At 39.3% G+C, this 24,814-nt stretch overlaps 1 protein-coding gene across 2 annotated transcripts in view; it reads right to left on the bottom strand.

The window, feature by feature from the left end:
* Positions 1-24,741, bottom strand: part of HSF5 (heat shock transcription factor 5) — a 52,128-nt gene extending 27,387 nt beyond the window's left edge. The window contains exons 1-5 of one of the 2 annotated variants that reach the window (XM_049702330.1): positions 23,353-24,741; positions 17,969-18,343; positions 8,237-8,331; positions 5,057-5,578; positions 1,831-2,008 (exon numbers count right to left, since the gene is read on the bottom strand). In XM_049702330.1, the coding sequence (XP_049558287.1) occupies positions 1,831-2,008; positions 5,057-5,578; positions 8,237-8,331; positions 17,969-18,343; positions 23,353-23,998 (1,816 nt within the window). In that variant the 5' untranslated portion in view covers positions 23,999-24,741. The remainder of the gene's footprint in view (positions 1-1,830; positions 2,009-5,056; positions 5,579-8,236; positions 8,332-17,968; positions 18,344-23,352) is intronic. The other variant, XM_004271766.3, reaches the window with a different exon arrangement.
* Between the last annotated feature and the right edge of the window lie 73 nt (positions 24,742-24,814).

Here is a 24,814-nt window from a genome sequence, read left to right as displayed (position 1 = left end):
GCGGATTTCTTTTCATATATTAAAAATATGATTCTACTCCTTTCTGGCTTCCACTATTGCTTTTCAGAAATAAACTGTTAGTCTAACTCAGGGGTTGGTAAATTATGACCTTTGGGTCAAACTGGGCCCAGCAACTGTTTTTGTAAATAGTTTTACTGAAGTATAGCCAAAAACATTCATTTATGTATTATCTATGACTGCTTTTGTGCTACAATGGCAGAATTGATTGGTTAAACAGAGATTATATGGTACTGGCATAATGACAGAAAAATAGACCAGTGGACTGGAATAAAGAAACCAGAAATAAACCCTCACATATATGGTCAGATGACTTTCAACAAGGATGCCAAGGCCACTCAGTGGGGAAAGGTCTCTTCAACAAATGGTTCTAGGAAAACTGGATGTCCACATGCAAAAGAATAAAGTTGGACCCTTACCTTACACTGTCTACAAATATTAACTCAAAATGGACTAAAGACCTAAATATAAGACCTAAAACTATAAAACTCCTGGAAGAAAACATAGTGGAAAAACTTCATGACACTGGACTTGGCAATGCTTTCTTGGATACAACACCGAAAGCACAGGCAACAAAAGGAAAAGTAGACCAATGGGACTACATAAAACTTAAAACTTTTGTGCATCAAAGGACACAGTCAACAGAAGGACTGTGAGTAGAATATTAGCTAAATTAATGTGATCTTGAACAAGTTACTTATCCTCTCCAAGATTAAGTTTCCCGATCTTTAAGACGATAATACCAGTTTCATCAAGTTTGCTGTATGTCATAAAAGTGAGTGTGTAGTAAATATTCATCACTGTCCTTTTCTAAATTGCCTTCAAAGTCTGTGCCATTGCTTTGAACATCTGCAGTGGTAAGAAATCTTAATCTTTGATCGTAGATTGGATCATATACTCAGCTAAAAGCAACTGTGCAAGCTAAGTTTAACAAACAAAATGAGTGATCAAGATAGCTTTTAGTCTAAAAGGCATTTTGCAGAAAGAACCCAATGAGTCTAAACAACATCTCGATCATATTACTATTAGTTTACTTTTTGGAGAAATTCTCACAGAAGTTCCCAAGATTTTTCCAATTTTTATGGGTTAAAATGATTGCTTAACCTGATTCATTAATTCACTGAACTGCATGCCTCTGACATGCATATAATTTGAGAATATTCAAGTTGTCCACTGAAGACTTTGATGACTTGGTTTTGGATCATACAAGAAACATGTTTTATTGGATGTCACCATTTTCTTAAAAAAATGATTCTTTCCAATTTCCCTAGAAAGAGTAGCAGCAACTGTACTAAAACAATCACTCGGGCTCCTACAAACCACAAGAAAAATCCCATTGATACAGAGTCATACTTTAGAGTATCTTTATAATATGCTCAGGATAATGTCTTTAATGTCCATCTAATTTTTTCCTGCCACAGTTTAAGCATATTCCCTCTTGTACTATACTCTGCTAATAAGAGAACAAGTACTTCCGTAATTACAAAGTCTTTGGCATCTGAAGCAGTTATTGAATCACCCTTCATCCTTGCATTCTCCAAGTTAAATAATCCAAATTCCTTTGCTTTTACTTACCATGTTCTCTTTTCAAAAGCTCATACTCTTACATGCAATACTGGAATATAACGTTTACATACTTTAAAAGGATGATTAAGAAAAAATAAAGAGTTAAAATTGCAGTTGTATGAAACAGCAATGTGATTAGTATATTACAATTATGAATAATAAATGAAGACTAGAAAAACTATCATTCATATATTAATTCTACACTATGATTCTACTGCTAGCATTCTAGAGCACAATAATCCTTACCAGGGGACTTTCCTTGCTGTGAGTTGCTTCTTCGCTCGCTGTATCTGGCTGGAGTGGATAAACCTGTGTCTTTACTAGGCTTGCTAGCAGGCCCCATTTCTGAAATAAGGAATCCCATCTGTTCTGAAGGCAAGATATTCTCAGGTGTTTTCATCTGGCATTTTATACTGGCATCCACCTAAAATATTAAACCCACTCATTATTCCAAATTTTCCCCAAATATCTACTAAAAGCTAAGATATTTTATCACAGGAGTTCTACTATAGAAACATGAGCCAACAAATAAGACTGTAAGGCTTTTCATCCTTAAGAATGATACCACCCAGGCTTCCCTGGTGACGCAGTGGTTGAGAGTCTGCCTGCCGATGCAGGGGACGCGGGTTCGTGCCCCGGTCCGGGAGGATCCCACATGCCGCGGAGCGGCTGGGCCCATGAGCCACGGCCGCTGAGCCTGTGCGTCCAGAGCCTGTGCTCCGCGGCAGGAGAGGCCACAGCAGTGAGAGACCCGCCATTTTCTTACCGCCAAAAAAAAAAAAAAAAAAAAAAAAAAGAATGATACCACCCGATTTTGTTAAGCTAATCTGAATATTCGGTAGTAAGATGTATATTTCCCCATACACAAACTACTGAAATGTCTATGGAGCTACAATATTTACTTACGATCAGAGGAAGATTCACCATGAAGTTTCTTTTTTCTTTTTTGGTAAAATTCACATCACACAAATTCACAATTGGTTAATACCACTATCTTTTCCCACTCTAACATCCCTTCCATCAGATTGCCTGCCCCTCTTGGTGATACTGGAATGGCCATAGGCATTATCCTGTTGGATGATGTCAGAGGGGTTATAAACACTTTATTCTATTAATTTTGTATTCTTTGGCTTAATGAGGACCTCAAATTTGTATAAGCTTCACTCCCTATGAAATCTAGATCTGCTCTGCTTATGACATATGAATTTCTCTCTTGGAGTTCCTATGTTTTCTTTGGAATATCAAATCCCTTTGTCAAGCTGACCAACTTCTCAAATACTCTATTTGTTTATGAATTTATTTTAAAATAAAACAATATAATGAAGTAGAGCTAGGAGTTCAAAATATAGCTTTCAAAGCTGTGATATCCAAATTAAAAAAAAAATAACTGTGAATGCAATTTTAAGGTACAAAATCTAATCTTTTGGATGTGACTACGAAGGAATAAAGGCAAATTTCATGTTCTTTTCACAGGCATATTTGAAACATAATGGGACTATCTTTGGTCTATTGAATTTATAATATTAATACACAGTATACCGGGTCTCAACAGTTGGGCTCAAGAAGGACAATGAGTTGATAAAAACCATAAGATAGGGCTTCCCTGGTGGTGCAGTGGTTAAGAATCCGCCTGCCAATGCAGAGGACCGGGTTCGAGCCCTGGTCCAGGAAGATTCCACATGCCGCGGAGCAACTAAGCCCATGCGAAACAACTACTGAGCCCATGCGCCACAACTACTGAAGCCTGCACACCTAGAGCCCCGTGCTCCACAACAAGAGAAGCCACCGCAATGAGAAGCCCTCACACCGCAACGAAGAGTAGCCCCCGCTCGCCGCAACTAGAGAAAGCCCGCACGCAGCAACGAAGACCCAACACAGCCAAAAATCAAGAAAATTTTTTTTAAAAAATGGTTTTGATGGTAAATATTGTATGTATTTTACAAAAAAAATTTTTTAAGATATACATATAAGGATGTTAACTAAAACACCCCTTATAATGATTAAAAAATGGGATAAACCTAAATGACCAATCGAAAACTGGTTTTATAAATTTTGATGCACTTCAAAGTTAGAGCTAGAAAAGAATGCATTTTAAAAACTGCCAGAAATTCCCTGGTGGTCCATTGGTTAGGACTCTGCGCTCTCACTGCCGAGGGCCTGGGTTCAACCCCTGGTCAGGAAACTAAAATCCCACAAACCGTGCAGTGCGGCCACAACCCGCCCCCCATACACACACACAAACTGCCAAAAAGTTATCTTGGGAATCTCTAACAATGAAGACATTTTCAGTTCCATTAAAGAAAAAAAATCCAAAATGAAATACATATGTATCAGGCTAAGATCAAGAAAAAAAATTAAGTAGGAAAAAAAATAATCACAAAAGTGATTTTAATTTGGATGTACTTTTATTTTTTGGAATCAAAGTTTATTCATTTCTTGGTCATAAGCTAGCAGCAATAAAGGAATTAGTCTCTACCTTCAGAATATATCTCTCAAACTAGAGTCAGAATTCTGCTTTAGGAATGAGAATATTAGTAGGGAAATTTAAACACAGTATGCTGTCAAGTCAAATTAGAATTCTATAGGGACTTCCCTGGTGGTCCAGTGGTAAAGAATCCACCTTACAATGCAGGGGATGCGAGTTCAATCCCTGGTCAGGGAACTAAGATCCCACATGCCATGGGGCAACTAAACCCTCACGCCACAACTACTGAGCCCGCACGCCTCAACGAGAGAGCCGGCGTGCCACAAACTACAAAGCCCACACGCCTTGGAGCCTGCACACCACAACTAGAGAGAGAAAACCTGCACGCCACAAAGAAAGATCCCCCATGCCTCAACGAAAGATCCCACATGCCTCAACGAAGATCCCGCCTGCTGCAACTAAGACCCGACACAGCCAAAAATAAAAATAAATAATTTATTTATAAATTATTATAAATAATATATATATATTATATATATATATAAATTATTAAAAATAAATTAAGCAAATAAATAAATCTTTAAAAAAAATTTGGAATTCAATGATGCTGTAAGGAAGTATGAAAACACCTCCAACCATCTCCTTACCTCCATGCTACAAATGGCCAGGAAAGTCCTGATATTATCTATGAGATAAACCATCCCTTCTGATGGTTAATCAGCCAGGCACACCTAGTCCATCCAAACTAAGTTAGGAAGCAAAACTCAAGGGATGCTTTTAACATGCAAATCAGTCATACCACAATGTTCATTCAGACTGCCTCTCTAGAGGCTGACTTCAGACCACAACGTAGTGAGAGGATGCCTGAAGGTTAAGGTTACTTCTGAATCTTTTGTGCAGAACCACTGGGACACGATCCTTCTGAAGAGCATAATGAACTGGTATTAAACCCAAATAAAACCTGGACAAAGTCTCCACTAGAACAGTCTTCAGCAAGAAGCACTAGGTACCTTTGAGCTCTATTAGGATTTTTTCTTTGCCTCTTACCTCGTGTGTGCTGAACGGTAGCCCTTCCTGCACAAATACTACTGAAGACGGAGATGGATTATGACTTAGCTGCTCCTTCGGTTTGACATGAGCTTGCTGACTGGCTGCAGACTCCTGCATTGTAGTGTTTTCAACAGGCTGAGCCGTGTGGATGGTATAGTTGTACTCAGGTGACTGTGGTAGAGAGCAGGTAATTGCTTGTTCTGTTCCAGCCACAAAAGACGTAATATCTGAGCCTACAGCAGTAAGTGGCTCCAGCTGGCTAGCCTGACTTGTGGAAGATGGATTGCTGTTGTTTGAATTAGCTAGGATATGTTGGCCTCTGTTAGACTGAGATGTTGAGCACTGATTCTCAACAGGCTCCACCTTTACCATCTCCAATTTAGGGGAGGAATGCAACTCATCTACTATCTGAAAAGCAGCCTCTAGGTTTAATTCTGACTTTTTATTTTCATCAGTAGCACTGCAAGGCCAATCAGAAGGCAGAAATTCAACTGGATAGGAGGATTGCACTGGAGGATTCTGGGAAAAGAGAAAATAGGACTGTTTGGATAGAAAACCAAATATGAGATTAAGGAGGAAAGCAACAACATTTAGGCTGATGAACGCTAAATATAAACAAATTAAACTTAAAGCTCACTAAGAAAACTTGAATGCCAATCAACTTTTCAGCAGTAGTAGCTTCGACTCTATTGTTAACACTTACACAGGAACTATTATGTGTCAACCACTATATTAAGTTTAATACTGGAATGGACCAATAATTCTCAGGGTTAAAGTACACAAAATCAAAAAAGTCATAGTACCCAAAAATCTATTTGTTGATAAAATGTCTATAAACCAAACTCTTCCATAAAGGCTGACAGACAAAAATGTCACTTGTATCTGTAATATACTGGTTTAGGAATGTAGTAAGGAAATGTCAAACACAGGATGCTCACAAGTCCACCATTGCTTCTATAGATTCAGGGGGGAGGTACTGTTATTCTGTTCCAAATGATCTGGGAAAAAATGTACGGAATATCAAATGTCCTTTGGTCCTGAGATTATTTAAATAATAAAACAATAGATTAAAATAGCTGTCACTTTTAGACTGATATCTTCAAGATGTATTCTCTTATACACAGTACTTTGTACAGAGCAGGCATTCAATAAATGTTTGCTGAATATCTCAGGTTATAAACATAAGATACGGAAGAGTTACTATTAAATAAAACATGTAGTGAGTCAATATTGCCAAACACATTGACAATGATTGCGTCAATGATTTGAAGGCCATAATGCCAAATAATGTAAATCCGAATGGTTTAAGCATCAAGCTACTTTACTATAGCTGATAGCCCCACTTATTGAGATCTTACTATGTGCCAAGCACATACAAAGTGCTTTACATACATTATTTCATTTAATCCTCACAAGAGGTCTATGAAATGTGATCATCTCTATTTCCAAAGGATGGAACTGAAGTTCAGAGAAACTTCATAATTTATACAAAGTCACAAAGAAGTAACTGACAGAGTCAGGTTTCAAACCTAGGTGTGCCTGACTCCAGAGTTCTTGCTCTTAACCACTGCAATATACTGACCATTCATGCACACTCATATCTGCAGGCCAACAAAACTAACTGCATTTATTTCCAGAACGTTATCTGAAATACTTCCCTTTTTTCCATTTAAAAATTTTATGTCTACTTATCTCTATTTTCCTACAGTGAACATGTATTGTCTTTGTAGTAAGCAAAGGTCTTCAAAGATGTTTTAAATGATTTATTTAAAACATAAATATAATCAAGATATAACACCAACAGAGTATCTCCAGTATGATCCAGGGGAGAGAATGCCTGGATCTACAGACAAGAGCATCTAATTTGTGAGATAGATATGTCCTTCCAGTGAAGATGAATCGGCTAGACTAACATGCTTGATGACAGCTGCCATTAAAAATGTCCAGCTGGGCTTCCCTGGTGGCGCAGTTGTTGGGAGTCCGCCTGCCGATGCAGGGGACGCGGGTTCGTGCCCCGGTCCGGGAAGATCCCGCGTGCCGCGGAGCGGCTGGGCCCGTGAGCCATGGCCGCTGGGCCTGCGCGTCCGGAGCCTGAGAGGCCACAACAGTGAGAGGCCCGCGTACCGCAAAAAAAAAAAAAAAAAAAAAAGTCCAGCTAAGTCTCCTTGATCTGATTCTATACTCCTCAAAGAAAGAAAAGAAAGAAAAGACAAAAAAGAAAAAAGGAATGTTCTTTTGAGTACTGTAATGTCAATAGTAAGATATTCTCTAAAGAACAGAAGCTATCATGACTACATGATATCAAAGGAAAACAATTCCAATCTTTAAGCAACTATAGCATAAAAATACAAACATGGGATTTAATCTTATCCTAGAAGTAGTAGTCTACAACATTTAAATCAAAGCAACTGCTTCCTAACAAATATGAGAAAAAATCGAAGTGCAGTGTTTACAACATGGGGGCTTTCTCATTTTTGACATCATTTTCCTTTCTCCTTTAAAACAAAAGTAATTGTACCATCTTGGAAGGATCTGTCATTTGGTGATTTATATACTTTTAGAGTTTATCTGGTATTCATTTTACCATGGTAATCAATTTTACCATTGCTGACAGTTAGTTGAACAACATTGTTCCAACTAACTGTCAGCAATGATGAAGATGTTCTCTATCTGTACTATAAAATTTGGTAACCACTAGCCAAACGAAACTATTAAGCACCTGAAATGTGGCTAGTGTGACTGAGGAATGATTTTTTTTTTAACATCTTTATTGGAGTATAATTGGTTACAATGGTGTGTTAGTTTCTGCTTCATAACAAAGTGAATCAGCTCTGCATATACATATATCCCCATATCTCCTCCCTCTTGCACCTCCCTCCCTCCCACCCTCCCTACTGAGGAATGAGTTTTAAATTTTATTTAACTTTAATTCATTTAAATTTAAATAGCTACATGTGGCTAGTGCCTAAGAGTAGGCCAAGAAGATAGTGTAGGCCTAGAAGAATCCTCAGACATCATTTACATCAACTCTTTTTTTTTTAGAATTAAGAAAAACTAAGGCCATAATCCACAGCTTACCTCTGGCTACTCATTAAGATAAAATTACACTTTGGAATTCTGCAAGGCCAATCGTATTGTACCTGACGCAGGGTATGTCCATTGTTCCCAGCGTCTTACCTGGAAGTAGTTGCAGTGTGCATAGGAAGGGGCAGTGGGAGTCACACAACTACTGAGTGCATCCATGTGGGTAGGAGAGCAGCACTGCAGCACAGCTGGAACAAATCCAAACACAGAAAAGCCGTCAACCCAAATCAACCTCTACAGCATTCAAGGCACTCCTCTCTTTCAACTTGGAACAAAAAATTCCAAACGTTTTCCTTTGTGGGTGCAATAAAATATATTTAGTCCAATTAGGTGCCCTTATCTGTTGAAAACAAATGGTAATAAGGCAATATTAAAAGTCATTTAAAAGGGTCATGTCTACTTTTATAAATGATTTCTTTAGCACCTAAACATTTTGTTGCCCTTCTAACCAAACATTTATTCTTACTGAAAGTAGTAATTTCCTTTTACTGAAGATATCAGAACATATTCAGAATTCTAAAATAACTATTTCAATCATTTTAATAGTAACAAACATTTGGAGGAAGGTTTTTAAGGATAAAATAAGTATAAGTACACTCCAAGCACTCCTACTGTTGTACAATGCATCCAGTGGAATCTATGAAAAAAATGTTTTAACAATTTAGACAAGTGGTTAGGAATTCAGATTCTAGAGCCAGACTGCCTGGCTTTGGAGCTGAGCAACGTTAATCCCTTTGGGCCTTAGTTTCTGCATTCTGTTAGAATAGGGATAATAATAGTACCTACCTAACATGTTTGTTGTGAGGAGTGAATGAGTTAATATGCACAAAGCACTAAGAACAGTACTGGCATACAGTAAGCAAGCAATAAGTAAATAGCTAACAATGCTATTATTTTAGCTAAGGAAATACATTTTCCACACTTTCTCTTTATAGTTAGGATACCATGAAAAGACTGAACTCTTTCTACTGGTAAAGTCATACCTACAGATGTAGCCTTAATAATAGGTTGAGTCTCCTCTTCCAGAGAGAGGCCCTCCAGAACGACTGAGAATCAGTTATAACATCACATCTTTGGATTAAACAGAGGATGACATTTGTTGAACACCTACCATATTCCAGGCACAGTCCTAGGTCCTTTACATATATGGCCTCATTTAATCCAAACAACAATTGAATGAGGTATTAACATTACTTTACAAAAATAAGGAAACTAAAGCTCAGGGATGTTAAAAAATGTGCCGAAAGTCACAACGCCGATAGTGACAGAGGCAAACTCCAAAGTACATGCTCTTTAATATATCATAATACTTCCCTAATCTTTTCTTCTTCCTAAATGTAATATTTTAATTTTACTAGAACTTCACTTGCTGAATATTTTTAAGGTATCCTTTTTGTAAGGTGGCAACTTTCTCTTTTTTGGTCCATGTTTTTCATATTTTGAGTATGCTAATAATATTACTAAATAATCTTATTCGGTAAACTTTGAAGTGAATTAGCCTAAGGATTGTAAAAATTCATTAAAATGCTTCCCTATTTCTCCATTACTGACTACTGAATTTTTTTTTTTCTGACTACTGAATTTTTAAATGTCAGAAGTTCATAAAGGTATACAAGAAATAAATATTTTATTTTATCATGTGCATTTTAAGGCATTACATTTTGCACACAGAAGTAAAAAATTAAAATAATGGATAGAATTCTAGTTCAATTACAAACATAAGGGTTGATGTTTTCTGAATTACATAATTTTAACAAGTCCAGTGGTTAAAAAAGCCAGATATTACTAGAATGGTCACATAAAATTCAAGCTGTTGTCATTTCCAATATCCTTGGAGATTATTCAAATACACAATTAAAATGTTTTGGATTTGAACTTGGTTTCCCATAATATTTAAAGGCACAAATATCCTGGGACATAAGTTAAATCCAAAAAGCAAAACAGCAAGGAGGGGTCTGCGGGGTTCGCCAAAACTGAAAAACACTGGGATCTTTAGTTTTAACAGCTGAGGAAAACTTAGCCCCCTAGTGGCAGTAAAGGACTCAGTCAGGGGCTGCAGGTTTTCACCCATCAGGGCACCATAAAAGTGTTTTGTTACAAATAAATCAGTGAACGGTATTAGCTTTATTTTTCTGATATTGCTATGATCTGACTCCATTGTTTACACATTTTGAATAGTTGTTAAAGTGTACTTTAAAATAAATTTCTTGGAGAAATAGAATATATAACAGAGAATATATTAATAGATAGTTGATAGCTGATTTGGAATCTAAGGAAACATCAAAATAGTGAATATCCTTTAAAGTGTCCAGTTACAAATGGAAAGTAGAAAGGTACCTGCATGAAGAAAGGGAGGACTTGAACAGATAATCCAAAAAGATTCCTCAATGGCTATTTCCTTACCAGTGCAGTGCTACTTCGTATAATCAACAAAATAGAACAAAACAAAGTATTAATAAGTTTACTGAATATGAAAACCTAGCTATAAAACTGCAACTGTGTGCTTAATACATGACAAATTCATTTAGCATGTATTATGAAAGCACTGTGAAAGCACTAACATTTATAAAACTGAGTTTATCGCTATGTCCTAAGACACGTTCATCTGCATAAAGATCTTCCAGTATTTTCCTGAAGGCAGTGTTCACTTAAGGCATTAAATTGCATATAGAATAAAAAACTGGAAATAATGGACAATTTCTATTCCATATATAAATATCAGAGTTGATGACATTTAAAAAAACAATTCTAGGGCTTCCCTGGTGGCGCAGTGGTTGAGAGTCCGCCTGCCGATGCAGGGGACACGGGTTCGCGCCCCGGTCCGGGAAGATCCCACATGCCGCGGAGCGGCTGGGCCCGTGAGCCATGGCCGCTGACCCTGGGCGTCTGGAGCCTGTGCTCCGCAACGGGACAGGCCACAACAGTGAGATGCCCGTGTACCGCAAAAAAAACAAAAAAACAAAAAAACAATTCTAGTAATAAAATAAAGCCAGGATTACTAAAAATTTATCTAAAGGTAAAAATTTTCACATCCACTATAGGTTAGGAAAAGAGGTTCATATACTTTATCCTATGGAGGTAATTCAAATCTATAATTAAAATGTTTTGGACGTGAATCTACTCTCGAATAGTACAGTGTCAACAGTAAGGAAATACCCAACATAAATACTCAAAAGGAAAAACATCCTAATAAATAGTAAATTTAATTTCAAGATAAGTTACTACAGCAACTAGAACCCCAACATCTCCTCATCTACAGTGAGGTAAAGATATGGTTTTCTAGGGACTTCCCTGGTGGCACAGTGGTTAAGAATCTGCCTGCCAATGCAGGGGACACGGGCTTGAGCCCTGGTCCAAGAAGATCCCACATGCCGCGGAGCAACTAAGCCCGTGTGCCACAACTACTGAGCCTGCGTGACACAGCTACTGAAGCCCACACGCCTAGAGCCCCGTGCTCCACAACAAGAGAAGCCACCACAATGAGAAGCCCGCGCACTGCAACGAAGAGGAGCCCCCGCTCGCCACAACTAGAGAAAACCCGCGCACCGCAGCCAAATAAATAAATAAATTTAAGTTAATTTGAAAAGAAATGGTGTTCCAGCCTATACCCAAAAGAAGTGAAAGCAGAACAGATTATTGTACAACCAAGTTCATAGCAGCATTATTCACAGTAGCCAAAGGTGGAAGCAACCCAGTGTCTATCAACAGGTGAACGGATAAACAAAATGTGGTCCATACATATGGAAATGTATAGAAAATTATTCAGCATTAAAAAGGAAGGAGGGACTTCCCTGTTGTCACAGTGGTTAAGAATCCACCTGCCAATGCAGGGGACAGGGGTTCGAGCCCTGGTCCAGGAAGATCCCACATGCCACACAGCAACTAAGCCCGTGAGCCATAACTACTGAGCCTGTGCTCTAGAGCCCGCGAGCCACAACTACCAAGCCCGTGTGCCACAACTACTGAAGCCCGCGTGCCTGGAGCCTGTGCTCCGCAACGAAGAGTAGCCCCCACTCACTGCAACCAGAGAAAGCCCATACACAGCAACAAAGAACCAATGCAGCAGGGAGGGAGATACAAGAGGGAAGAGATACGGGGACATATGTCTATGTATAACTGATTCATTTTGTTATAAAGAGAAACTAACACACCATTGTAAAGCAATTATACTCCAATATAGATGTTTAAAAAAAAGAACCAATGTAGCCAAAAATAAATAAATTTATAAAAAATAAAAAGGAAGGAAATGTTGACTCATGCCACAGTATCAATGACTCTTGAAATAAGTGAAATAAGCCAATCACAAAAGGACAAATGTATGTCTGCTCTTATACGAAGTCCCTAGAGTTATCAAATTCTTCAAGACAGAAAGTAGAATGGTGGTTGCCAAAAGATGGCGAGAGGGGAATGTGAAGTTAGTGTTTAATGGATACGGATTTCAGCTGGGGGAAGACGAACAAGTTCTGGAAATGGATGGTGGTGATGCTAGTACAATAATGTGAACGTATTTAATGCCACAGAGCTGTACACTTAAAAATGGTTAAAATGGTAAATTCTATGTTACATATATTTTACCTCAATAAAGAGAAAGGAAAATATAATTGTGCTTTTGCTTAGTTTCTTCTGGCAGCTAAAGAAAACCTCCTGGTGTATCTATGCCAAGTCCCTCTTTCCATAATAACAAAATCAGCCCTTTTCAGAGAAACTGACAATACAGGCTACCTGAGCATCAGAAAGCTCCTATAACTTGAGATTCCATACTTGTTTATGTACATTATGTAGGATTAGAAGCCTAGAGATCAAACCTTTAAAATTTAATGTACGTTAAAACAATAATAAGCAACCTTCTTTGCCCAAGAGTCAATTCAGAAAAAATTTTTAATAATGATACAAAATATGTTTTTCAATAAACATATGTACCTTCAGGGGAAGGCTATGTTCTTACAAACCACTTTAGTTAGCCTTTAAAGTATTAATATCTAGGCTCATTTTAAATACAGTTTTTAAAATGTTATCCTTTATATGTAAATAGTGTTTTAAGTTTTATAGTCTATTCACATACATTAATTCATTTAATCCCTGACCCAAAATATTATTGCCACTTTATAGAAAGGGAAACTGAGGCTGAGTGACATGAAATAATCCACAGAATGTCACAATGTCCATCAGATGATTAACTGCAAAGCTGAGACTAGAATTATTTCATTCATTCAATAAATTATTTACTAAGGGCCCATTATGGCCAAGCACTATGGTAGGTGCAGGGGGATACAAAAATGAATTCGACACAGCCCCACTCCTCAGAGGCCCCCAAACTGGACCCCTGACTCCAACAGCTGGAGTATGTTCTCTCTGCTTGAGCAGGGTGAGTCAATAGCCCAGGGCCAGTCCCACTGTCACCGGCAGCACAGAAGGGGAGGTCCCCCCACCAAACTCTGTCATCTACCCTATCTGGAAGTAACTAACTCTGGGTAAGAGATATATCAGGAAAGAGTCTCTCGCAAAAGAAAAACAAAACAAAAGTCCCTCTTTGTATGACAGGCAGGCAGGCAGCAGAGCACAGTGGCCAAAATAATGAACCCTTGAGTCAGTTTGCCCGGATTTGTTCCCCAGCCCTGCTTGTGCCTGGCTGTGCTTCAGTTTCTAATCTATAAAATGAGGATAACTACATTCCCTATCTTATAAGGTTGTTGTGAGGATTAAACTAATTAATATTTGGAAAGTGCTCAGAATAGTACCTGGTCACAGTGATTGTTATACAAGTATTTGTTAATTAAAATATGAGATAAAAGGCAGCTACAAATTGCTGATCACTGCTGTGAGCTTAAAACTTAATGCAGAAAAAGAATCAAAGTTGATTTTGAGTCAATTCAGCATTACAACATGAGTCAAAGGAAAACAATTCCTCAATACAGGACTCTCTATATAAATATGAATATATTAATATTCTTATGTATGTTCAAATATATAGAGAATGAGTAAAATAAAAAGGTCTAAAATGAAGTTTTTCATAAAAAAGGGACATTAAATTATAGCAGAACACTGTGAAAATAGCATTAGAGGAAAAAAACTGAATTCAAGATAGGGTAAGACTAAAAAGAGTCAAATAGCACTGGATCTACAACATTTTGTCTTTGAAGAAGTGATAAGACTGGAAAAAATATAAACGATCTAGGCAAAGAAAACAGATGCTTCAGGACTTCCTTGGTGGTCCAGTGGTAAAGAATCTGCCTTCCACACTGGGGGGCAATTAAGCCTGCGTGCCACAACTAGAGAGAGAAAACCTGTACGCCACAACTAGAGAGAAGCCCGTGCGCCAAAATGAAGAGCCCGCACCGCAATGAAGACCCCGCGTGCCACAACTAAGACCCTACGCAGCCCCCAAAAATTAAATAAATAAATAAAAAAGAAAACATGCTTCAAGAGCAGAATGACAAATGTAAGAAATAGTTCAGGTGAGTCAATTTAGGAGTCAGTCTGATAGCAGTTTTTTAGTCTCAATGTTTCGCTTTACTAGAGAAATTAATAATTTATGAAATATTACAAAATTCAAAATTTACTGGTTATACCATTTGAAGACCAGATCCAAGTTTATTTTCAATATAACTAAGGTTTTTTTTTTGTTTGTTTTTTGGGGGGTTTTTTTGCGGCACGCGGGCCTCTCCCCGCTGTGGCCTCTCCCGCCGCAGAGCACAGGCCCCGGATGCGCAGGCCCAGCGGCCATGCCTCACGGGCCCAGCCGCTCCGCGGCATGTGGGATCCTCCCGGACTGGGGCACGAACCCACGTCCCCTGCATCGGCAGGCAGACTCCTAACCACTGCGCCACCAGGGAAGCCCTATAACTAAGTTTTAAATGAAGTTGAGTATTGTTTTTTACTAAAATTTGATCCAAACCTCAAGTCATATAGTTCACTTTGAAAGGATACAAGTATGACCATTATTCCAAAATTAGTTACTTTATTAGGATTTGGAGAGCTGGATTTGGGAGTGATTATCATCCTGCCTCTGAGAATAGTATTTTACTTAACTCTGGGAAAGTCATTTGTAAAACCCTTCATAAACAGGTACTCACTAAATACTGGTTAAATTGCTCACTACTTTTTGCTTCCTTCACCTAAAATTTGGAGGAATTAAGTACTTGTACAGTATTTCTTTAGCACTTTCTTTTCCATAGCAGGTCTTATGTATTTAACAATACAACTTTTTATTTTTTTATTTATATAGTACTTCAGAATGTTCAAAGCAATTCTGCCTACATTGTATCATAGAACTCCTCTATATATTTGAAGTCATCATGAAATCATGAGATTTCTTTTTCTCGTAACCTCAGAACCTTCATAGTCATTTCAATTATCCATATCAAAGAAGACAAAACAAAAAATTCACATAACCCCAGATTCTATTTCATATTCACTCTACATTATCAAAACATCAGCAGCACTTACTTGTTCTTTTAATGTGTCTCTTCCCTAGTCCTTACCTTGGACTCTTGGAGACGATTTCCAGTGTAATTATCAAATTAATAAATTTATTTATAAATTTAAATCCAAGCTAACATAAAATATTTTAAAATAACATATATCCTTAAATCACAATAATTTAACAAACAGTATTTCCATAATGAGGAATAATATTAACAATCTGTAGTGTTTTCTAGTAAATACTATATAACTAGTTCTCATAAAATTTAGAACTAGGAGTTTCCAAGAGGATTGTTTGGAACTTGGAATACATTTTCCCGTAGAAACATAATCATATAGGCTAGTCTGGCTCCTAAGCCAGACTATAACCATCTATACCTTAACAGAAGGACCAACAGTAATACAGAACCTAACCACTATGTCTAATATGTCCATAGGAAAATTTCTCCAAAATTCCAAATTAGAAGGCCAAGAACATTTCTACATCTCTCTGTTGCAGTCCTTCTAAATTTCAACTCCCCAGAAGCTTTTTGAGTCTTTAGTCTTTAGTAGTGTGAGGAGGGGGGTTTGGAGGGAGGTTCGGAAAAGAAAGAGAAACATTTATTGGTAAAAGGAGGGGAAGTAGGGGTATTGTCCAGTTGACAGGCTATAGAACATAAAGCAAGTGTAAGAAAGGCACAGACTGGCTCTCTGTGTGTATGTGTGTATATATATATATATATATATATATATATATATATATTCTATGCATATATGGAAGGCAGCCAAAATTATAATTTAGATAGAAATGCCTAATTTGTTTATTAAAATATTGGATTAAACTCCTCAATAAAAATCTGATACTACTTGTTGCTATACATAAGATATACAACTTATAACATGAAATTAGTCATCTTCTGTTTTTAAAGATCACCCAGATATTTTTGTTCTTCAAAGAAGTAGCTGAAAATCTGGGAAAAAGAACTAGGCCTCAACTTTTTTTTATATAATAAGGTAAAAAAAATTTTTTAAATCTCTAATAGGTAAATGATTAGAAGTGCTATATCATCTTACTCCATATAATTCCTTCCCCTTTTCCTTCTCAACTCCATCCTCCAAAACAGTAGCAGCTCCAAAAATCTATACAACCCAATCTAATTTAAACTCTGGTTTTATTATTTTAATATTATTAAACTTAAGTGCTTTGAGAAAATAAAGCAATCCCTTTTACTGGCCATATTTGGGTAAACCGCAATGAGCCAATAATAAAACAATATGTTGGATGCTACCAGCTAGAAAATAGTGAGTATTATTACAAATGGAACAGTTCCCAAATTTACAACTTTTAAAAGACAACAAATTATTTACCCCCTTATCTAATTCACATGCCTTCCACTTATTTTAGCTTTTGATTTCGTCCTGCCTGGGAAAAATGGTCTAACAAAATACCTCTAGAAATTGCTTCCAGATGTACTTAATTAATATGCCTAGAACCTTAATTCATAGGGCAAAGGATTGCCCCCTTTCTTCTCTTCCCAGTCGTTTCTGAAAGCCTTGACCCTTGACTTGTTTCTATTGCCCCATTTCATCACTCTGGGTAAACACTACATGAAAACACACATCACCTCTATGGTGCTTCTGCAAAACCATGAAATTGTTCTGAATTAAATGGTAATGCTATCATTTTGCAAAAATGTACCCCCCCCCCAAAAAAAAGACACTCCCTAGCCCCAAGAAGCTAAATAGAGGGTCACTAGCTTAAGGATTCCCAATGAGTGGCTTGAGATCTACTAGCAGGCCTTCCATGCCCTTGGCTGGGCTCTGGGTCAGTTGTCATTGTCAGGCTCTTCTCTCTGCTACTCCCAGTTCTTCACTGGCTGGGATTAACACTGCAGGGACTGCACTGCCAAACCACACCATCACATTTTTACTACAAGAATATAATTTAGTCTTAAGAGATGGTGAGTTGCTCTTTTATTAAACTTCGTTACTGAGATACTAACATGATTTCGTTATGAGGTAGTCTCACCTACATAACTAAAAAATAAACAATGTAATATGTATATAAGCAGGTTTTCTAAAAAAAAAAAAGAAACCCACAAAAAACAAAAAACTACTACACCAAGAGCAGGAGTTATACCAAGGTCTGATGTACTAAGTCTTAATTTTATTACTAGGACATATTTTGAGGATACAACAGTTTCATTAAAACCTATACCTTTACGCACGAACAGAATTTTCACAACTTTTAAGCATCAATGAAATTTTACATTATTGCTAAATAATGTGTACTCATGAGAAATCTTTGACATTTCTTAAGTGCATATTCCTATTTTTGTTTAGGCATACAGAAACACATTAAAAAAATATAAATTCTCATTAAAAGTACCTTAAGAGAAGCCACTGAACTTGAATTTCTCATACCTGTTGGATAGTAGGCTTGGGAGTACTGCGCTGACGGTGTGTAGTTACTATATTTCTGGGAGGAGCTGATCATTGTTTGAGGACCTTGTTGAACATGTACGGATGTGGCACTGGGCTGCAGGGTATATGTAACCTCAGTTGGAAACCTCTGTAGTACAGGAAATGGAACCCCTTTATCTGAAAAAGTGAGAGACGTTTCCACTTGTCCTGGGTGCATTCCAAGAGAGTTCTGCCATGTTCTAGGAGGAATCGGGGTCCGATCTAAACCTTTCAGAGGGAAAGGACCGTGGTTGTGGGATGGAGCTGATACGTAGGAGTAAGGAGACAAACTATCTCGCCGGAACGACCTGTGGAATTGTCCTACAGCCACTGGTCCTGCATAAAAGAGGAGGAGCACATTTACTAATCTTACATTACACCACCAGACGTAGTAAACCAAAAGTCACAAAATATGCGCTTCTCTTCACTTGTGGCTATGTTGAGTTCTCAGCCACTTTTAACACAACAGAAATTTATTGGTAAAAACAAGTTGTTCAGAATCCAGAATATGAGATTACACATATAATGCTGAAAAAATAATCAAGTAACTTTTGTCTGGTTCTCAATATGACTATCATAAGAGACAAAGTAGCCAAACTCTAACATTAAATCAAATGTTAAATGTCATCTTACCTTTCACCTCAACTGACTGACCCAGATTTTTCCAACCTGTAAACTACTTCCTAGAAGTTTTAGAAATTCCAGTCTTTCAAATCATTTAGGAACCTTAATAATAGGCACAAAAATAAGCCCTCAACCATATACGTAAAAGATATAAGTGTGGAAGAAATATAAATTATAACACACACCAAAAAGTAATTTAATGTTCTTTGCTCCCTTTCAATTTTTTCAAATTTTAATAAAAATCTTTGCAGAAAAGTCAAGCTTGAAAACTCTGGCTTGTTCATTCCTTAACTCAATCAATAATTTTCCATGGTCTTTTTTTCTTCAGAGTATCTCTAGTCGAGTCCCTTCCTAGATATCAATGGCTCTCAAACACTGATCTATATTTGAATCACCTGGAGAGTTTGTTAAAAATCCACACACTCAGGCCAAGAGATTCCAGTATTTGCTTTTTCTTACCCAGCAAATTAGAAAGGAATTAAAAAGTGGAGATGAGGAAGAGAGAAAAAGGCCAATACTATGTAATGCGGAAAAGGAAAATATAAATGTTGCAAGCTGAACTTATTTTAAAGACTGTGGTTCTTGAACATATAGCTAGCCTAATTTACTCTTAGGAAGGGCTTTACGCACTAAATTATTTAGTTCACAAGGTTTTTTCAATTTGTTTTATTAAACTAATCCATAAAACAGAAGGAAATCTAATTTATGTGCTACTCATCTGCTAAAGATGGCACTCAGGTACCTACTTTTCCAAATATTTAAACTGTAAAACCATTCTACATGTTACACTTCCTTTGTTCTAGTATTTCTATAGTGTTTAATTTCCTCTAAAGAATAAAGCATTAGGGAGCGCTCTTAACCACTTCTGGTTTGCCGCTGCCTCATTCAAATTGATTTTGGCTCAAATAAACTCTTAAAATAAAATTTAAAAAGAATAAAGCATTAATGCCAAAAATAAACAAATATATGCATACATATATGTAAACAATTCTGGAACCTGGAAATCAAGAGCTCTAAATCTAATGTGGAAAAAAACAAAATCTTAGCTCAGAAGATTAAATGATACACCTCTTAAAAACTACTTTTCCTTTTTTCCTTTAAAATACAAAAATAGTTTTTATGCTACTTGACTAGCAATTCCACATGTATACACACTTTGAACTACCACTGAGAATTCTTTGTTTTAAGACCTAAAGAAACATTTTTTTGCTCTTCACAAACAGGTGTTTCTGAGGTCCCAAACTACCCACCACTTGATTTTTTCTTGAATGCTAAAACTTCATGTTGCTACAGTGTGCCCTTCTTTACTCTCTTTAGGGTTAAGTTGTTGATGAATTTTCAGACTGTCAATAACTTAAGCAGATAATTAACGAATGCTCTACCTTGATTTCTCAAATTCTGGTTTAGATCTGAATTAAAATATAACTCTGGTTTAGATCTGAATTAAAATATAATTCTACTTCTACTACGATAAATTCTGAGTGCTGGCCAAATATTTATATTCTTTAGATGCTGCTAACATAAGGACACGGTTAGGATTAGAAGGACATTCCTTTCAATTTGTTTTTTAAAAATAAAGAACTAAAACATGCTCAGCTCTTATTTATTCTTCTGTTAAGGGTTCTATTCTGACCAACTTAATAGAACATCACCTACATGTCTTCAGAACATCTAAGACATATTTGGTAAAGATTAAATCCAGAATCCTGGAACTGTAAGGCAGGCTGAATTTTTGTTCTTAAATTTTCTATTGCATCTATAAAAGTGAATCTGAGCTAATCAATCCCCAGGAAAGAATTTGCCTCCTTCCCAAAACTTGCCTCTTGAGAGCTTGTTATCCCCAGGCAAAAACAGATTATCTAGTGCTCAGACTTGCTGCTTAGTTCAGAAAACTTTAACAAGTAGTGTAAAATAAACTGCCACTAAAAACAAAATAACAACAGTGGGCAAACAAAACAGGGAAAAACATGTGATCCTCACATTTCTTATCAAGTACATTCTCAAAAGGTGAACAGGACAGCTGGCTCAGTGGATCTAGGTAAGACAGCTAGGTCCGAAAACAGAGGACTCTACTGTAAAAGAGAAGTATTTAAACCAGAAGCTGCAGTGGAACACAGAAAACAGAAAGGAGACTGGGAAGGAGCAGTGTAGTCAGGCATATAACCAAGGCAAGAATCAAGCAGAATAAAAATTAGGTGAGGCAAAATAGAAGAGCCAAGGACTTAGAACATGGAATTAAAGCAAAACAAAGGCGGGCCGGTATTCTTGAACTTAACATTACATTCCACCCAAACCAGTAACACAGTTCCCTAGTGAACCAAGCCTGTGGTGCAGACAACCCACACCTGACACAGCTCCTGCACACACCAACAGGGAGAATGGTAAAAAACAGGAAAGGCATGAAAACTACAGTAATTCAGGTGTATATGGATTGATGTATTATCTACACTGAAAAAGTATGAATTAAATTTATGTTTGTCAACAAATAATCTTTAAAATGCTGACCAACTGAACTGTAAGTGAAGAAAATCAGATCCTATGTAGTCCCTGTATTTCTTCAACTAAAATGAACTCTATCCTTAGAATACAACTGGGTTTAAGATGGGGGAGAGAAAAAGAAAATCAGAGAGGAGTTGGCTTGTATGTATGTATGTTTCTTTCTTTCTTCCTTTGAAGTGGTTATCCTATTTTTCCCACGGACACATTTTCAGTCTTTTCTCCTTATGCCCACCAGACACACAATCTGAAAAACAAATATCCATGTCAGAGATTCTACCAAATGAATGCCAAGGTATTGTCTCCACTGCCTTTTGCCATTCAATTCCCCACCAAACTCAATGACCATTATATGGAAGTAAGCGGCTTAATATTCCTTTAGAACATTCCTATGCCACTGCTGTTTTTCCAACTGGTTACTAGAACTCTAACCTAATCTCTTATCTACTAAACTCCACAGATACACAACCTAATCCCTTATCTTCTAAATTCCAAATGAACATTGCTTCATTCATAACCCTGGGCCTAGGTTAAACTGAACATAGTGTTACTTTTATTCGTATATCTACAGTTTTTCCATAACTGAGAAGTAACCCAGACACTTCTGTGGTGTGCTCCAAGGACAAAGAACAAGATAAACTCAAAGGGTCAATACTGCCACAACAAAGAGTTACAGGACTCCTATCACTCTGTCACAATGTGACCACTGCGATGTCCCAGAGCCCTCCCAAGCAGCATGCCCTGTCCCTTTCCCATCCCATTTAAGGAAAGACATTAGCCCCATTTTTCTCTCGCTCAGCACACTGAAAGCATAGGTACTCTGCCCAGTCAGCAGATGACTTGCAGGTTCCCTGGCTATAAAAACAGACAAGCAACCCATGCTCATCGTCGACTTTCCCTGGCTACCAGGAAGTCGGCCCACTGTTCTTGCAGCGACCCTTCTCTTTAATAAACTCTACCTTCCTTAACATTCTGCCTTGTGTCTGCAAATTCTTTTCCAACCCGCGCTCGGACCACAACAACTCTTATGTTAAATCCATGTTAACATGATGAAAATGTCTCTATTACTCTTTTAGTTGAAGGTAAAGAATGAATTCTCGTTATTATATTCTGTTGCTTTCTTGGTATGCTGCTTCATATCACGGACTCTTTAAACAACGAAAGGGAATACTGCCACCCTCACCTTCCTGGAAGAGGGGGAAGGGCATCAGAAACCAAGTTTATAAAATAAATTTCTATCAGAGAGTTTCTGAACTTTGAGTAAATACAAACTTATACATAGAAAATTTTTTCAAAACTGAAAGACTGAAGGCAACAGTGAAAAATTCAAAGGCTGCAAATGTGAGCTTTCTAAAATCCTGTTTAACTAGAACTTGACAGCTGTAAAGAAAACCATTTGTGCCTTACATTTGTCTAACCATAACACCTAAATAAGCATCAGGTCTAATCAGCTATAATGAAAGAACTGTTTAGCCAATTCATTCTACACAGGAACAGTATCTGGTAAACAACAAAATATATTATTATATTTTTGCTTTTAAGATATATAAACGCCTATTGTTCTACACCTTACTCCAGAACCTACAATATGATTGTTGTCAGAACACGTCTCCCAAGATTTCTTAGATGTGTCATTGGGTGGAAGATGGCATGTATCTTCAAGAACAAACTTCCACTCGAGGCACCTTGTTCACTTTCCCTTGGTTGGCATAAATGTTCTAAGTTCTCCTGGCTGTGACTGTTCCCTCCCACCTTGACCTCTGCCATATCCTCACCCTGTATAGGAACTCTGTTCTGCTTCCCATCAGAACAGAGGAGCCCCTTCTGTGTTTCTTCCAGAACCAGGGCTCCAACAAAGGCCTACTTATTTGAGGTGTTCGCCTTGGAGAGACGGCGTCTCGAGAAGGTAAACGGCTATACAGGTTTGGAGCCCAAAGGGTTCCGGGAGGACTAGAAAGCAAGCCTAACGCAGAGGTTCCTGTGGTCGCTAGTGGACACAGAAGGGCCTCAATGTTCACGGAGGACTCGGCGCAGAGGCGGTGCCGGCGGGGAGGGGCGCCGGCACGGGTGAGGGCGGTGCAGGTGCCGCGGCCAATTCCGGGCAAGCACCGCGGAAGCGGCTCCCGGGGGCATTCCCGACACAGCAAAGGAGAGGATGCGGAAATGCCCTCGGAAGTGGCGGTTGCCCCCTGACGGCAGTGCGCCCGGCGCGGGGCGAGACTCACCGTGCGACTCGGGCTGGGACCCCGCGGGTGGCGGCGGCGGCTCCTGATGTGGCAGCGGGGAGGTGGCGGCCAAGGCCGAGGCTGAGGCCGAGGCTGAGGCGGAGGCTGAGGCCGAGGCCGAGGCCGAGGCCGACGTGATGAGGAGCCTCTGGAAGCGGTTGGGCGGCCGGCAGGGCACCTCCAGGCCGGCCGCCAGTTTGGCCTTGTTGGCGCTGGTGAGCCTCTTGAGGTGCACGAGCAGGTGCGGCTGGTCGCGGCGGAAGTGTGGACTGTGGAAGTGGTGGAGGGGCCCGTCGCCCGCCGGCCCGCCGACCCCAGGCCCCGGCTCGGGCCCCGCCGCGCCCGGCCCGCCCAGCACCACCTTGCGGAAGCCGTAGAGGTTGAGCTGGCGGATGAAGCTGGTGAAGTTGGTGGTTTTGAAGAGCTCGGGCTCGGCTCTGGCGCCCCGGACGCCGCCGCTGCAGCCGCCGGCCCCCGCCACGGGCGGGCTGAGCAGCTCGGCCTCGAAGAGCGGCTGGTCGATGAGCAGCCCCTCGCCGCGGCCGTCCCAGCGGATCGAGCGGTACCGGGGGCTGTTCACCAGCCGCCACAGTTTGGCGGGGAAGTTGTTGGGGTTGATGGGGGTGGAGAGCAGCGCCTCCTCCATCGCCCCGCCCGGGCCCTGGGCCTCGCCCCGCCGAGCCTGGCTCTCACACCCCGTTCTCGATCCCCCCCAACCCGGGCCTTCGCTTCTCCCTGCCCCCTCCTGCCAGCGCCAGGCCGCCGCCGCCAACCCGGGGACCGTTGGTGCGCGAGCCCCCGCGGCGCCCACTGGCACAGCCAATGGGGCCTCGAGTTCCCGCTGCGCGGCCGGATGCACCGCGATCGATCCACCCCCTGAGCCCCAGCCGCCTGGCCACGTGCAGTGGCGGGGAAGTCGCGCTTTCTCGGCGTCCTAAACCCGCCGGAAGGGCTGGGAACCGCCGCCCGCCAGGTAGTGTTACGTCCTGCAAAGAGATCGGCCCGGTTAACCCCCGTGGAATGCTGAGACCCATATTTCCCTGCGGCCGGCGGAGCTGTGGGACTTTAGAATTAAGCAAGTGAGCAGTGGGGCAGTACAAAATCGGACGTTTCTCGACAGAAAAGGGCACAACTCTATAACCTTAGTCCTAACAGTTGAATTGCTTGTCTCTCCAAATAAAAATGGTGATGGTGGTAAGGTATCCTGAATACACAAATTCACCTTTTAGAGAGTAGCATTTTACATGTTATGAAATATACTCTTTTCAGCCAATATTTTTCCCAAGACCGTTTACCCAAAGTGGAACGAAAACGGAAGGAGCCTGTGAGGAGGGAAGCAGGAAGCAGGGAGACAGGTACAATCCCGTGTGCCTGATCAACCAGCTGGTGAAATTTTAGATATTAAAGAGAAATAAACCTCACATGAGATGGGCTAGAACCCTGTAGGATCCATAAGCATAAC

This window comes from Orcinus orca, chromosome 19 (assembly GCF_937001465.1).
Source record: "Orcinus orca chromosome 19, mOrcOrc1.1, whole genome shotgun sequence".
NCBI classification, from domain to species: domain Eukaryota; kingdom Metazoa; phylum Chordata; class Mammalia; order Artiodactyla; family Delphinidae; genus Orcinus; species Orcinus orca.
This window is presented reverse-complemented; position numbering and strand designations above follow the sequence as displayed.